Consider the following 17986-nt stretch of genomic DNA (forward strand, 5'->3'; position numbering starts at 1 on the left):
GAAATGGTTTGGATTTATCGTTGGAACACCACCACCGAAGTAGTGCAACATTAGTTCTGTGTTCCAATCATTTCGACAACACTCACTGCCTTAGAAAGTGGTTTTGCATCGATGTTCTGTACCGTCATGACGATCGACCACCAGCTCACAGGCTGTAAGTACAAACAAACTTTTCCACCTAACGTCTGTTACAAAATAGCATGTTCATATTCTTCACGTTAACATGCATGAAAAGGGTACAAGCTAGGCTTAGGCTAGCCTATATTACAGGAAGCTACACCAGCCACGTAACTGAAGTGTTCTGTTCGCGACATGTAAAATCAGAGAATGCCTAATAGGAAGGGCTCTGGTAAAATCCATTAGAGGAATGGTCTATTTTCCCGAACGTAGCCTACAGGCCACTAACACGCTACTTCCATTGATTAGGCCTATTGGAAGCTAATTGTTGCAGTACATAATGCGAACGGAATGCTTCAGTTATGTGCCTGGTGTAGCTACACTCATAACTCATTGAACCTATAATCTTCTAACCTAAGCGTTAAACCACAAATAATAATATTAGCAACAATATTTTATGCTCAACTAAGTACGGGTATTGTTCTAGTCTAAACAGGGAAAATCAAAAACACAATACCCCTACACTATTAGGCTAAATTGCTATCACTAGAGCTCAGGTATTTACACTTCAGTCTAATTTATGTCTTCTTGCCATTATTACATTGACATACAATGATGTTTTGTTTGATTACTTGTTGTTTACTTAGTGTTTTGTATGTCTTCCAGAGCACATCCTCATGTCAGGCTACACAGCTTTCTAGCCTACATTAGGTCATCACGTTAGAAGCAAAGGTTTGTGATCTAACTTTTATTGTTGTGCTAGTTAGTTTCTAGAAGTCTTTTTCTAGTAGGCTAATACAGGTTCTTATGTGCTCGTCAATGTTTTGGAAAGTCAATTCATGGGTTTCTTCAGGTCACTTTCCACAGGTGTATAAAATCAAGCACCTCGATTATGAATGCAGACTGCATGATGCTTGATTAATACACCTGTGTAAATGGACCTGATGAAACCCATGAATTGCATAACAGATAGAATTTATATTACCGAATGTCTTCTTGTGGGTATGCTACTTTAGTACATCATACACCTTACCACAGTCACTAAAAATATTTTTGTTTCCATTGTGCCAGTAAAGTTTTGTGAGATAGTGAATGTCCTGTGTACTATTAGTATCTTGTAACTTGACAGTAATACACATTTATTTACTTTAGGTACCCAAACAGAATACTTCATGAAAAGTATGAGTATTGATACAAGCACTTCGGATACACCATGGGCATGGGGGCCTGCTACCTCTACTGCCATCAAGCCTCTTCATCCAAGGCCAGCTAGAAGACCTCGGGTTGATCAAGAGGAGGAGGAGGATGAAAGCGACATCTCCACAATAACACCTGATGGCTCCACCTATGGCCCAGCGCAATTAAAGAGCAATGTAATAAAATCATCACAGCCAACGAATGTGTTTTGTGTGTTGTCCCTTCGGATCCCCAGGACAATACAAGCCGAAACAACAACTCAGACCAACTCAGACAAACTTTTCCCTAAATAATCCCAGCACCATCTTACAAAGGATCTGTAGGCCAGATGTCTGCATCGTCTGGCAAAAAAAAGGACATTGTTAATTCTGTGCATAGTTTGGATGTTCTTGTTTTGTGTTTGCATTATTTTAATAGACTGCAATATTACTATTTGTCAGTGTTTCACGGACCACCTAGCAAAAAAAACAGTAGACCTACTTCAACAGTATATTACACAATAGGCCTTCTTACTGAACCACCTTGCTTATTGTCTTTGCACCTTGCTTATGGTGTCAGAGGATTCATATGATTTAAACTGGCATAGGTTACATCAGTGTTGCAGAACTGTTGGTTCAATATTGCAAACAACTCGTCTATTATATTTTACCACATCTACTTGTGGAACACTTGAGCTAGCTTGTGGACCACACTTTGAGTACCACTGCTGTATGTAAATATAATAAAGTTGTTTATAGAAAATTGACCTGTTTTGTATATTTGTTTTAGAAGTTTCATCAGTTTTTGTCCCTTTTAAGCTAAAGGTTTATCTTACCTTTCATATCTTCTGTCTCACAGAGGGCCATAGTCGTCATAGTCGAATGTTTAGTGCATTTTGAAGGGAGTACATTATGCTAAGGCAGACTGGTTCTAATCCTGGGTACAGGGTCATACAGACAACAGGGGTACTGGTGTTGCCCATTTTTCTAACCACATGAGCAATCCCCTTACGAAAAAGTAGTATAGGAATCTTATAGTATTTGGGGCAAAATATTATAGTAATCTTATAGGAATAATTGGGACATACTGTAGTAGTACTACTAATAACTATAATATCCTGTAACCGCTATAGTTTTTCTATAGTAGTCTTATAGTACCTATAGTATGTCCAAATACTATAGTATTCCTATAAGATTACTGTAATATTTAGTCCCAAAATACTATAAGATTCCTATAGTAGGCTACTTTTTCTGTCACGTATGACAGAAAACAACTTGAGTAGGCTAACCTCTGCCAATGTCAGGCTATCATAGTTCTCATTACCGGAGAAGTCTTGCAGCACACATTCTCTGCTTCTGTAGGCATTCTGGTTCAATTCCAGCAAAATATAGCTAGGTAGGCGTGTTTGCATTTAGATCTATATATATATATTGGGCTATGACCAAGTGGTCTTTCAATGATAGTATCATGGAATTCAAACCATAACTATCTAGCTATTCTGATAGCATTAGCAGGCTAGGTCAGTGGCTGAACTGCATTTAGGGTGCTTACCTGTGTTGTGAAGTAAAATATCTACTAGGAAGATTGCAAAGACTTTTGACTGTGTAAAGAAATAGGTCTTTATTTTAAAACGTTTCCAACTGTTTATTACTTGAAAGCAATATGACGATTGTCACAAACGTTTACCTCTTTTAGGATAAATTTTAAGCTGACAGGGAATTGTTACCATTCTATTAAACCAACGTTCACCGACAAACGATCAGGAAGCGGTTCTTCTTCCTACTCGAACACTAGGATCAAACACATGAAGTTGTATCTCCGAAGACATTTTGTGCAACAGTTTTGACTCGAGTTTTAGCCAGGTTTTAGCACTGTAAAGTTGAATATGGAGCATAGCACAGGCAGAATCGGATGAGGACGCACTGGAGGAAGCGTCACAGTACTGTTAGCCAATCAGAGGTGAATTCATTAGCATGTCATTAATATTCATGACTAGAGGCGAAATCCAGTCGTTCCTCCCCGCCCACCTTCCCCACCAAACTAGAACAGCATGAAACAGGCGGGACAGCATTTTTTTCACCAAAACCGGCTCACAGGGCATTCATCAATACTACAGACCACTGCAAAATTAATGAAAAAACGATGAGATGAGACCTTTAAATGTCAAAGTTATCTTCCCTTTAACATTGATGTTGCAATTAAGTACATCTGAATGCCTACTATTAGTATTGGGGCAGCCGTGGCCCTCTGGTTAGCGCTTCGGACTTGTAACCGGAGGGTTGCCGGTTCGAACCCCGACGAGTAAGAAGCGGCTGAAGTGCCCTTGATCAAGGCACCTAACCGCATCGGGATTAGTGTGTGCTTCACCTCACTGTGTGTTCACTGTGTGCTGAGTGTGTTTCACTAATTCACGGATTGGGATAAATGCAGAGACCAAATTTCCCTCATGGGATCAAAAGAGTATATATACTTATAGGCCTACTTATACTATACTTATAGCACAATCACATTGAAATTACATGAATATTTCATGTAAGCCTAAGCCTAATGCGTGTATTACATTGTCCAAAATTATACCTTTGGTAATTTGCCGAGTTGTTTTAAACAGCCCCACCACCATCCACACCCTTCTGTGGGACGAGATTCCTTCAGGGGGCATCCATGGTTATTTTGTCTGTCTGAATATCCAGGGGTGTGAATATGGGTACACACACTGTTCAGTGATATGCTGACTAACACTGTTTGTTACTATATATTCTCTGCTAATGTTTGCTTGGAACATTCACTGTGACTTCCACTGATATGACACAACTGTTGGCTTTGACTGACATGAAACCTGTGTCATGATCAAGGAACAGTCAAGGCTGAAATGAAATGATTGATTCCATGCTTAATTATGACAAATGTGTGAACCATGCGGCTTTTCATTACTCACGTAAGGACACTAGGCCCATACTTTGTGTCATTACCCACGTCAGGACCCTAGGCCCATACTTTGTGTCATTACCCACGTCAGGACCCTAGGCCCATACTTTGTCTTCATTACTCACTCAAGGTCCACATGTTTTGGGAATTAAAGAATAATAACAAAAACACTGTGACAAGAATAACTGTGCCATCTGTAGACAGTTGCATGCTACTTTGGGTGAATAGCCAGAAAAGCGGAATTCAAGAGAGCAACATTTTGAGGAACTTTAAGAACATTAAGAGAGACAGAATTGAAACTACAATTTAGGTCAAACTACAGTTTAGGTCAGTGTTTTCTCTATCATCACAGGGTGTGTCTGTGTTCTGAATAGCCATTTCAGAACATAGAGTTACGTTGGTATTACTGTTCACTTCCAGGAAAAGTAGCCTAAAGAAAAGTAGCGGTCAGCTGGGTTCATCCAGTAGCTTTGAGCATCGAAAAAGTGTGAGATGGGACGTTCCCGATTCTATAAAAAGTCAAACTGGCTGCTGACCATGCTGCTCCACCCTCTGCTGAATATTTCTAATGTTGACAATCTAACAGAGATTACGCAACAGGGTGACTGACTCAAGTTGCCTAGAAACATGACATGTTTGGACTGTGAGGTCATCTCATGCCAATTTGGTTGGCCACAACTCTGTGTTGCCAGTTAATAATCTCAAAAGTCCTTGCTATACCACACAGTGTAATGGTACTGTATACATGATGAGAAATGTGGGGGGAATGACCTCAATGTTCTCTAAAGACAGTTTGAGAACTTGCAGGGAAAACTTGCTCTTGGTCCTACAGTGTACTCAGAAAACAAACCATAAAAGGATTCAGGTATAATCTGTTCTCCAGTTCAATTAATATTCCCACAAAAGATTCTGCAACCATCCACACTGTGTGCCACTATGTGATTCACATAGCCATAGACAACCTCTTCAAGAATTCATAATTCACTTTATTTACACGCTACAGGGATCTCATTCACATGAGCATGAAGCATTTTTTAAATACTCTTGTGAATATGTTATCCTTCGGGGGTTCCCACAAACATCGACCGGAAGTGGCTTGGACTATCTCCATTTTACAAATGTGAAGTGGTGGTGTGGTGTGGTGTGGTGTGGCTGTGGTGGTGCAACGGCTTGTGCTGCCACTTGTCAGTCTGAGATCGATTGAACTGCAAACTAGGAATGAGCCATATCATTTCATCTATGACAAACCGGTACAATTCCTCCCCATGATAGGAATTTGTCATCCCACAATATTAATAATATACTGTTGTTGATGTCATGTTTACATATGAGGCACGATGTGGACAGCTCACATGAAGAACTAGATGTACCGCAGAGCGGTACAAAATATGACCGCCACCCAGTCCAGCACATTTTTTCCACAAAAATAAATCACGCTGAAAGGCCTATATGATTCTAACTGTCTCACTGAATTGCATTATCCACACTCAATTCTCACTGGTATCTGCTAGACAACAAGTACCAAAACATGATTAGTTCATAGATTTCACATGTAAAATTCATTTTATACAACCCCACCCCCATCTTGCCTGTTCATAATTCTGAGAAATTCTTGAATTGTGTGCATGTGTGCGTGTACACGTTTATGTTTATGTGTGTGGGTGTGTGTGTGTGTGTGTGTGTGCGTGCTTGTGTGTTTGCCTGCGTATGTGTGTTTGTGCATGCGTACATATGTCTACTGTGTGAGTATGTGTCATACGTATGATTACTGTGAATGTATGTGTGTGCGTGTGTATCTGTTTATGCAGATGTGTGCACATGGAATGGGATAACATGATCCCTGGAGGCAAACATACGGAAAAAATTGGTCATCCTAGGCCCTACGGTTCTCAAGATATTCACAGAAAACTGTGTCTGCCCTACCCTCCTTTCGGGGGGTCCAGTACAGCGGGGGGGCTACAGATCAAAACGAAAAACGATGGTTCCATGCTATCCATGTGGGGTTACATGCCCACCAAGTTTCGTGTACCCCAGTCTTTCAGTGTCCCGGGAATCCTTGTTGGTGTACGGTCACTAAATGTACACATAAATTATTTTATTGTAAGGCCCCCCATGAACGAAAGTTCACAAAACTTGGCATGCATTCGGAGGGTGTCATAATGATCCTACACTTTCAATTTCGTGCAGTTTTGACCATGTCAGCCAGAGATATTGTGATGAAAATACCTAATTTTTTGCTTTTTAATTTTTAACTAGGTGGCGCTATACATGAAATAAGTGGTAATGGGATGGGTTGACATGCCCCCTTAAGACCAACATACAAAAAAAAAAAAAGGTCCTCCTAAACCTTACGGTTCTCGAGATATTCACAGAAAACTGTGTCTGCCCTACCCCGGTCTTTCAGTGTCCCGGGAATCCTTGACGGAAATTTGAACATGCGAAAAAAAAAAAAAAAAAATCTGACGGTCATAATAACAATAAGCATGGCAGAAGACGAGGAAACCATAGGCAAGGAAGACGAGTTCACCCCTAAACATGCCAAATTAAGTTGTACTTTTTTGGATTAATGTGTGTGTGTTTGTACGTCTGAAGGATGTAAGCTGATGATTTGTGGCAAAGAAGATAGGAATAGTATTATTTTCATATTGTGCTTTTATATCAGTATGAAATATTGTGATCTAGTTCTTAGTAAATACTGTACTGTCTGTCCCTATAGTGTGAATACTGTCAGTCTTATCATTGTAGTGTTCACTTCTGTAACACCTTTGAAGGAACTTCGATTGAGTTATGACCTCTTGCTGGTAATCCACAATGTTGTCCTGTCCTGTGTAAACTGTTCTGAAAAATGCACTTACTGAAATGGTTCAGGAAATGAACCCAAGCAACTGAGAGAAACCTGAGGTAGCAAAACAACTGCAACATTTGTTGGTGAAGGATGCTGTTGTGCTGAGCTGGCATATCAACCTCATAATATGTTAACCGGTTGCTAGGATGTTGCCGTGCCATACATAGAGCACAGTCACAGTATTTGTCATCTTGGTGAAAATTCATGTTTAATTCTAGATTCTGATGCTATTCCATGAAGCACGTTGAAACAGCCAGCCAGAGCATTAGTGGGAGTGAAAGCTCTGTGCGAGAGCAGGCTGTATTTTCAGAACAGGTTTTTGTCTATTCTTCGATAACTGTTCCAGTAAAAATCAGACAGATGGGCTCTCCTCACCTGATCAGCAAGCCGACTCAGAGACTCTGTGATGGTAATAGTTGGTCCGTCCCAGACTACTGTTCTAGATCCCCCTTTCTCCCTCTCCCTCTCCGATTCTGAGCAGTTGCCGTCCACATCTGTGGCCAGGCTGTGCTGGTCGTCCTGAGAGTGAGGAATAGGTGATGACCCAGCTCCCTCAGATAGGAGAGATGTGCAAGCTGGCAACGTCTGATCACTTCTGTCTCTGTCCTGCAACTGCTGTCGGTAGCGCTTCTTCAAAACCAGGTATTTCTCCCCCTATGGAAAACAGCAGGTTGTGAGAGTCATGCAGTATTCATGCACAACATATTTAGCTTATTTCATTTTAAGACTTCATCTTGAAGCCTTAAAATATCAAAAGTATCTTCCTTTAACAGTGATGTTGCAATAAGTACATCTGAATGCCTACTCTTAGTACATGCCACCTGTATAGCACAATCACGTTGAAATTACATGAATATTTAGGCCTAAATCTAATCCAATTTCATTGGAATTATTTGATCAAATTGGGTTATCACACCATGAATCAATTTGGTAAACTGAAAGAGAAATGTCATTCATGTGCAACCAATGTACATGATAAAATCAAGTAAATCCAGCTATTTGTTTTTCAGTGTGTGAGAGATGATACTTTAGAATATTTGGACAGATTATAATTAAACCAAATGTATTAAAATGGTGGCCAAGGGACGGGCCAGAGTAGGATTACATATAGTGATTCTGGAGTCACAGCTACAATAAGCTTAATTGGCTTATCCATCTAATGTCATGATATTTCTTCATGCTTGCACAAAGAAAAATATTTTATTCCATTGTGCTTGCAGTACTTACATTCTCTGACTTCACCACTGCAATTCGGTCAATGATGGCTTTGAACTCCTCCCTGTATTTGGCTAGAGAGAAATACTTTGGCCATTAAAATATTTTTCACCAGAACAATTCACCTCAAACAAAAATGAATGTGAAGTTCTAAAAAACATTTTGTGAACCACCTTTCAATCATATTTATTATTAAAACAATATTTAGGTAATTTAGTAAGCATTTATTTTTCTTTGCCAGTTCTGAATGTCACACTAAAACATTGCCTCGTAAGGCCAATTTTCACCAAAGATTCACGACGAGACAAGCTGCAACACTATCAACCAGCAACTTGCTGCACCATGTGTTATAAAAAAAACTGGGAAATCACACCAGCGCAACAACTCGCAACATCACCAATGTTTTGATAACAACAGCTTTGTTACACGAATTGTTGTAGCCAGATATGAACTAGCTGATAAGCCAATAGTCCATACATGTGCAATTGTTTTTGTAACTTTATTAGCATAGCTGTTTTGACTGATATTCTTCAACACCAGGTTAAGAAGTATTTCTCTGCACCTCGTTTGGCAAAAACATTGGGGGTCTGGACTCACAGTAGGCCCTGAAAAGTTCCTTAAATAACCAAAATGAGAGGGGTGTGGCTCATTCCTCAGAGACCACAAATGTATATAACTGAGTAAACCCATGCACCTAGCTAAACACAGACCCCCTACTGAACCCAAACACACACATACACATTATATACAAGAAAAACAGTCCTCAATCCAGTCCACATACAGCCAAGGCTCTGATACTGACCACATTCCAGTAAGAGTAAACACCACTAGTCCAAAGGCAAAAATAGGATCTCTTTAAAGGCATACATATAAAGAAAAATATTAATATCCATGCAGTTTTCAGTCAAGTACTGAAACACTTGCATATTAGTACTAAGGATATCAGTAGGTTTGGTTAGTATTTATACAACCCCAAGGCAATTCAGACCTTTCCTGTTTCCTGTCATAGTAACAAACTGACACACTCATATGCCACTAACAACAGGAAGCCTGAGGGAAGCAGACACTTGCACAAATGGCCACAGGAATTTGTATAGTTAGTGGACGTCTAATGTGTTCGGTAACTAATCTGGGGCGGTTTCCCAAAACCATAGTTGCTAAGTAAGCCATTGCCAACCAAATAAGTTGCTAACAGGTTAGCAACTATGGTTTTGGGAAAAGCATCCCTGAGTGGCAGTAGGCCTACTGCTCAGATATGAGCAGAATAGACCATTTGAATGTCATCCCTCTGTACATCCCACAAACACAAGCATGTTGTGAAATTAACAAAGGCGTAATGACAAGAACATGATTAAATGTCGGAGACACATGCTTTTATACAGCGCTTTAAATAGATGAGGATGATTATGATTTGAAAGCCATGTCAGATGGTGTTTGTGGAGAGAGGCTTTTCAAACCCCTGTGCACCACTGCCAAGAGCATCTGGCCAGAGCACTAACCTCTCACTTCAAGGTCAGGCTGGATTACCACTTAAGGTACTTTGTTGTAGCATGTCAGTATTTCTCTTATAATCAGTATAATTATCTCATAATTATGGTGGAACATACAAACTCATCAGTCAAATCTCTCTATCTCTCCCCCTCCCTGTTTATTCAAACACACGTGACAATTATCTGATTATAGAATCGTTCACAAAATTAAAAAAATGTTAACATGTTAGTTAATGGAACACATGAAGGGGCTAGGAAGGAAGACAATAATAACATCTCTCAGATGGGCTTTCAACAAATGATCCATTAATCAAGGACATGTCATTACATCTGGCATAGGGTTGTCTGGCATCTAGTTGGTCTAACATGCCTGGATGTCAGATGAGGAGGCTACCGAGGCACTCCCAACCAGCGCACAAGCAAGGAAAGGAAATGACAGAATTCCAAACGTGACTATAACTGTTCACAGAGGCAGTCTAATGTAAACCAGATGTTAATCCGAGTTGAACACTTCTGGATGCATCTTTCAGATATGGCGCCAGAAACATAAAAAACGTGATGAAAGTAGATTATAACTTTGAAAACATATGCAACAGGTATAATTAAAGACCGAAAAACCTAGCCTCTTATCGAGGAATCACGGCGTGCCCATGCTGGCAAAACATGGCACATTTCGTTCTGTGATGTTTAACAAAGGCTACAAATACGTGGCTAAGTTTACTTACCGCGCAGTTGTAAGTCGTTATGGCTTATGAAGGGTTTGTATTTTTTCAATATATCTGCATTTCTAACTTTGCCACCTAAAGAATAAATGTAGTTCAATAGCGTCTCCTCACTGACGTCTCCCATTTTATCAAAGAAATGTTAGTGTTTTACTGAGAATAAAATGTAAATTCCTTAAGACACTAAGATATTGTAGCCTAGGATTTGACATATCCTACATAGTGCTTTCCAGTTAATTAACATAGCCTACTCAGCGTCTAACTTCCTCCACCCAAATCCGGTGAGCGCGCCTCCTACATTTTAACCCTTTACAGGCGTTTTTGGAAGAGAAACTTTTGACAAGAGCACTTTGCCCCTACTCAACGCCAACTGTGGACAACATGAAAACTTTACTGCACACTCTGTTTTGAAATACTGAACAGAACAATTGATTGATGTGAAATATACAATTACAAGACCACAAACACTGTGGAAAAAGAATTACTTCTTTCCCAAGATTAACCATGGAATAATAGTCTAATTCAATGAACTCAAGGGTAATTAATAGCCTAGAAATCTAGACGCGCCCCTAGCGGCATCAAATTTAATTAAGTCATTGGTAATTAAGATATTGGGTACCAAATAAAAAACAGGAAACCTGTGTGAAAGTATGTCTCAAAGACAAAGGATTTGGAGTAAATTAATGTAGGTCTACATTTGTACATGGATTCAGGTTTTTCAAATCTGGCGAAACATGCGCTGTCTTCAAGTGTCCCTTGAAGAAGAACCAATAATGTTCTAGGCCGACCTCATAGCAGGCCATCTGCTGTGTTGTTCCTCCTATTTCAGTGTGTTTAGATCTATCATGATTTATCAGAGGCAACCAGATGGGAGTGGTTGGTGGACTCATATGACTGTGTGCCTTTACTCATGGCACCTCTGGTGCTCATGAAACAATTCCATATGACGTGGCATTCATTAATAATAGTATAGAACTAAACAATTATGTCGTGGCATTCATTAATAATAGTATAAAACAATGCTGTCTGCTTTCTCTATTTTGTTGGGAAAAGAAAGTATTCTTGGTATTAGTGTTTTGAGTGATGTCTTGCAACCATACACATTAATAGAGAAAGGAATGATTGCACTGTTTCCCTTGTGTAGCCTATATGGTGTCTACAGGGTGTGTTTCCCTTGGGTATCCTATGGTGTCAACAGGATACAAGGATACAAGGAAGTTTATTGTCACATGCATATAGTTACTGGAAGAAGGAAATGCAGGGAAATTATGTCTGGTGTCAGCCTATTTGTGCATGTATGGGGGCATACGAAAGGTGGGGGAGGATTGGGATTGGGGTGTGTTTCCCTGTTTCTTTAATCCTAATCCTGTGTATTATTCATTAGTCTCCTCAGACCCCTAAATAAAATGTGATCTACAGTTAGATAAGAGGACAAAAACTATAGATAAGCCTTTGAAGTTGAAATATCTGCCATATGTAATATATTTAACAACACAAGTTAGTGACATTTCATCCAGACTGTTGTTAAATAAGATATAAGATGTCTAATTCAAAGTTATTGACAGATCAATCTTGTAGTTGATAAATATGTTATGGAAATGGGTGTGCACTATACCAGTTGGGAGAATCAAAGAATAACCCAGTCATTCTTAAGATTACTTAATGTTAGATGACTTTATCTTTCACATTACTCATATTTTAACAATCAAACTGTAATAGGTTATGGCATTTTCAACCTTCTGCAGAGGATAAAGCAGCCTACTTTTATTTAATCCTTTCAACATTATGCAACCATTTAGTTTATGTCTTTGAGTAATGCAACTTTAAGAGGGTAATTCTTCTCTTGGTGTTAAATGATTTACTTTCAGTTTTCAGAAAGTAACTGACCTCAGTTACACACACATTGATTGTGATCTTAAGTACACACACTCACTCACACACCTAGAAAGAGAGAGAGAGAGAGAGAGAGAGAAAAGAATAAATATCACCATAAGTCAGCTCTCAAAATCAGCATTTGAGTTTGAGGCTTGCCATGTCAGTCCAGTTAGTTCACAATAATCTTGAAGATTTCTGTTGTGGAATAAAGCCCAATAAATCCTAAATTAATCCTCATTTAATTAGGAAATAGGCCTACTTGCAATTGTGTTTTTATATGCTCTGTCTACAATAAAAGATAATATTAAAAGTAAGCACCAGTAAGCTTCTTATAGTCCGATACAATTTCAGTAATCTCAGGCTCTTTTAAAATGACACATTGTGGGGTGCAACCACATTATCGTCACTTTCATTTTCCAAAGCACCTCAATGCTAAAATCAGCTGAACATGTCAGTTCTAAGTAAGGGCATACATCTGTTCATCAAAGCAAGAAGCATCTTGTGTCATTTCAAATGGTTAATCAAATTGATAAACTTTAATCATTTAATTATTTAATTGTTGTAGTTGAACTTTAATGCAGTTTTTACACAGCAGTAAACCTGTGTGAGCTGAAACAAGTTTAGTAATGTGATCAGTTGTCATTCAGGGGTGTGTTTCCCAAAACCGCAGTTGCTAACCTGAATGATGTACACAGATTTAGAGCAACATATACTGCCATCGAGACAATGTATTTTCAGGGAAGACCTTGAATGTTTCAGGAAAACAATGCCAACTCTGTTTGCACATACAGTATTTAAACAGTATTTCTCCATTGAGGAAGAGTCTAGGTGCTATAATGGCCTGTCTGCAGTCCAGATCTGTCTATTTGGGTGCATCATGGAATGGAAAACATGATTAAGAAGTTCCCAGACTGTTGAGCAGCTGAAATCAGGCAGGAATGGGACCACAGGTCATTCTAAAACCTCCAGCAACTGGTCTCCTCAGTTCCTAAACATTTACAGAATGTTGTTAAATGAAGAGGTGAAGCAACACAGTGGTAAAGTTCCCCTGTATCATTAACAACATGTTCATTTCTCTCCTTCAACCATAAACTGAACAAATCTATGGTTCTACGTCAATGTTGGCAAAATGATCACGATACCCTTTATACAGTTTTCAGGCCAATATGGCTACTTTGCTAAATGAGCCTTAGGCCTAATAGGCTGTATAGTAAGTGTGCTTTACGCTATAATGCATGAAACATATACGACACCCCTGACCTCAGTATTTGAAAAATCCTGGCTACGGCCTTAGGATCAAGCCCTAAGTGCTTTTAGTGGTTTCCTGTGTTTTAGAATTGATGTTAAGATTCTTTTATTGGTTTTCAAAACGCCCAAATGTTTGTCAGACGTGTTTTTACCATACTCCTTCAAGACCGCTTAGATCTGCTGAAGTTAAAGTTGACTGGTTTTTAGCAGACGCTTTTACCCACAGTGTCACAGACCCGCAACAATGGGTTTGGGAATCAAACCTGGGCCGATGGATCGTCAGGTGGTGATGTTACTGCTCCAACACTTGTCAAAGGTCAATGATCCAGTAGGTAAAGAGTTAATTAAGTACTGGTAGTTACATTTTTGTTTGATTCAATTCACATCTGGGCAGCTGAGCTGTGAGTGGTGCAGCCGTTTGGTGAGCCTGGACGAAGCAGCTGTGCGGCATTGCAGTGAGGCAGCTGTTGGCTGGACGATAACTCCATATGGCCTTTGCTTGTCTCAGCGCTGAACATGTAAACACCCCATCACCTGGCAGTCCAGCCTATTTCTCTTACACTCAAATCCTGCATATGTAGTCACCATGTTGCCCAGAGAGGATGATTATGTTGATTAATAAAAGAGGCACACTAGTGTTCACACAGACACTCACACCCGTGCATTTAGCAACAGCAGTTTGTCTGCAAGCCTCAGAATCAGTGAAGGGGAAGAGGAGCTTATAGCCATGGATTGTTTGGCAGACAATGGTGTCTACCTGCCTGTAATCCCGCAGCGACCCCGGGTTTGGAGGGATTGTAGGACTTAATAAACCTAAGTGCTTCTGTAATCATGGATTAATCAAAGTGCCCTTTTGTGATAATCTGACATTTTTTACAGGATGCTATTTGACATCTGTCACAGGAAAAGCATGTTAAAATACAGGCAGACATATACAATATAACATACTGGTACATATGCATAAGCCTACATGTTATATGTGAGCTACAGCAATATAAACTGTTGAGATTACAGACAACAAACTTGCAACAATAGTACACTTGGCATTAAAGCAATCTTGCGTGTTAACAGATGTGTAATAGCAATATATTTGACAGCATGGCGCTGTAGAATTATTATTGTCCCTCTGTAGGGGTTTTCAAAGCACAGAACTACAGTGAATACCTTGGGTAGACAGAGCACAGAACTACAGTGAATACCTTGGGTAGACAGTAGAGACAAACAGGTGTGTTACTGCAGTGAGAGAGTAGGGACAAACAGGTGTGTTGCTGTGAGTTACTACAGTAAATACCTTGGGTAGAGAGCAGGGACAAACAGGTGTGTTGATCTCTCCTGAACGTCTGCCATCACAATTAGGTTGAACTACAAAACAAAACAACCTAAAGGAAATTAAGTCTTTAAAGAACAACAGAGCTATATAGTATTGCAAGATGCATTGCTTTTGTGTCTTGATATGCATAAAGAATGGACTTCACTCAATCTCACAGTAAACTTCAGTTATCAGTCCTAAGTTTTGTCTCAATCTCACAATAAACATCAGTTATCAGTTTTGTCTCAAATGTAAAAAAAATGGCACCACAGCTACACCAACAAAACACATGCACACACCAGAGAGAGAGAGAGAGAGAGAGAGAGAGAGAGAGAGAAGCTAATTGAATCAAGTTGTGTAATTACTTTGAGTCCTGGAGCTGAAAGCTGCATTTTTATAATTAAAATACAGTGTATCAGCGATTAAGCATAATAAAATTGTTCTAAAATGGAGGATTACATCAGTAAGTCCCCCAAGGCCAGATGTGAGAGCGGAGCAGGGGTGGGGCAGGATTATGGAACAAATCACAGCAGATAGAATAGGCCACTGCTCAATCAAGCAGATTAGGGGACTTGTGGAGTCAACATGCTGTAATCCTGAGATTAATGGATATAATCACCTGTAAATACACCTTTCCACAGGGCACCCTCACTTCGCCTGTCTCTGCCACACATGGAGGTTACAGTTGACTTTAATAAATGGTCAGTTATCAGAAGATAGAGCTACATAGAGATCTCAAGAAGTCTCAGGTAAGAGATCAGTGAGTATATGCCACAGTGGTTTTAATAAACATATGTCAGACAAATTAGGCATATGTTATAAGTGTGTATCTACTTATCTTTGATAGTACTACAGACCTCTGATATCCAATAATATATAATATTTACATAACCATCTATTCAATTTTTCAGCCACATGATACAATATCCTTCTACTTTTAACAGGGCCCTAATTCTAAAGGTACACTATGCAGGTTCAGGTATTTTTGGCGACTGTAGAGCTCCCCTAGATATTTTACTCTGCTGTTGTAAATAGCCTACTTCTATGTTCAATAATGCTGAAAAGTGTTGAAATAAGTGAATTCTAGAGTTAAGGAACAGCCGGAAACATTTATGTAGCGATGGCGATGATGATGAATTATACCCTTACCCAAGAGTGGCTATTCCACAACTTATACCCTTACCCTAAAATGGCTATTCCACAACTTATACCCTTACCCTAAACCGGCTTGATGTGCGAGTATCAACCCATACTCAGGTTTTGGTTTGCCATCATCAACCCCAACATCTTTCCCTGTGTAGCCTGTGGAATTCAATGGTAAGTGCATAGTGGCCAGTTTAGAGGGCAGCTGTCTTTCATTAGCATGAGAGGTAGAGTGATCTGACCTTTGTTGTGCTCCTTTTTTATGATGAACTTGCAACACTGAACATCTGAACATTACCTGAGACTTCCTGAGGTTCTTGAACTATCTTGGAAGTAACAACCAGGTGGTCAATTCACATTAGATGCAAACGTTGTGTACAAATATTCATCTAGTTATTCATGATTAATCCACACATGATGATTTCTTATAAATCTCTCTAAAACCCAGAACCCAAATAGCCAAAACTACCAAAACAGCAGTGCCCTCTATTGGTATATTTGTGTATTTGTTTTCATCTTTTGAAGCTCAGTGCATTCATTTGAGACATACACGGATGAGCCATAACATTATGACCACCTGCCTAATATTATGAAGGTCCCAGTTTACCCAGCTACCAAAATAGCCTTGACCGGTCAAGGCATTGACTCCACTAGACCTCTGAAGGTGTCCTGTGGTATCTGGCATCAAGATCTCAGCAGCAAATCCTTTAAGTCCTGTAAGTTGCGAGGTCAAGTTAACACCTTGAAATTATTGTGTTCCTCAAACCATTTCTAAACCATTTTTGCTCTGTGGCCACACATTATCCTGCGCAAAGAGGCCTCTGCCATAGTGTTTCTATGAAAGGGTGTTCATGGTCTGCAACAATATTTAGGTACGTGGTACATGGTACGTGGTGGTAACATAAATGAATGGCCCAACGTTTCCCAGCAGAACATGTGTTCCCCAGCAGAACATGTGTTCCCCAGGTAAGTGATGCACACGCCCAGGACCGTTGAAAGCGGGTTGGGGCTGAAACACAATCACACACTTTTTGTCACGAAAATGCAGGGAGTCAAAGACATTGCAGGGAGTCAAAGACATTGCAGGGAGTCAAAGACATTGAATGGGGGGGTGTGCGCAACAAGCCACTTGTTGTTTCTGAGACAGGCCCTTGGTTACACTGGACACGCAACTGCGTTCTGTTCTCAGAGCATATGCTTTCTCTGTCTATGATCTGCAGCTTTTCTCAAACTATGGGCCTACTAGAGGATCACTGGTCCACAGAGCCGCGAAGTTAAATTATCCCGGTGCTTCTCTGATCACACGTCTGATCATTTGCAGCAAGATTGAATCGTATTATGGAACCACAGACTGAAAGAAAAATAAATTAAAAGTTTCCCCAATCAGGAAATACTCATTTGGTGTCATCAACTATAGTGGCGTATGTGTGTGCGTCCCTGCGCAAGTGAAACTTAAAGGAGAATTCCGGTGTGATATTGACCTAAAGTGTGTTGAAACATGATACTGAGTGTGAACGTATGTCTCATAGCTGTTTTCGGCTTGTCCCCTGCACTCCGAAATCTGGCGCTATTTAGTCGATGCTACCAACAGGTTTTCAAAGGGGGCCGCCTCGGGTATCGGCCTAGCCATGAAAATAAATCACTGTTTTACACCATTTACGAGTCTCAAAGTAGCTCCACACTTCATTGGTAGACTTCCGAGGGCCCTGCTATTTAAAAGGAGACATTAGAACTGAAAAAGCACTGGTAGTTTACTTACAAGACGATTTATACAGACAGTAACTTCAGGAAGTTTACCGTTCGCCGCCATCTTGAATTTAGTCACGATAAGTCAAGCGGCGAGTACGAATGAACATGTATGATAAGGCAGGGGTTCCCAAACTTTTCCAGGACAAGGCTCCCCCAAATACCACTAGGTTCT

General features: G+C 39.9%; 1 protein-coding gene across 2 annotated transcripts in view; it reads right to left on the reverse strand.

The window, feature by feature from the left end:
* LOC125292783 (ankyrin repeat domain-containing protein SOWAHA) overlaps positions 1 to 10711 on the reverse strand; it is a 23952-nt gene extending 13241 nt beyond the window's left edge. For both annotated transcript variants that reach the window (XM_048240208.1, XM_048240207.1), the window contains exons 1-3: positions 10494 to 10711; positions 8291 to 8352; positions 7439 to 7717 (exon numbers count right to left, since the gene is read on the reverse strand). In XM_048240208.1, the coding sequence (XP_048096165.1) occupies positions 7439 to 7717; positions 8291 to 8352; positions 10494 to 10617 (465 nt within the window). In that variant the 5' untranslated portion in view covers positions 10618 to 10711. The remainder of the gene's footprint in view (positions 1 to 7438; positions 7718 to 8290; positions 8353 to 10493) is intronic.
* Between the last annotated feature and the right edge of the window lie 7275 nt (positions 10712 to 17986).

Source organism: Alosa alosa, chromosome 4 (assembly GCF_017589495.1).
Source record: "Alosa alosa isolate M-15738 ecotype Scorff River chromosome 4, AALO_Geno_1.1, whole genome shotgun sequence".
NCBI lineage: Eukaryota > Metazoa > Chordata > Actinopteri > Clupeiformes > Clupeidae > Alosa > Alosa alosa.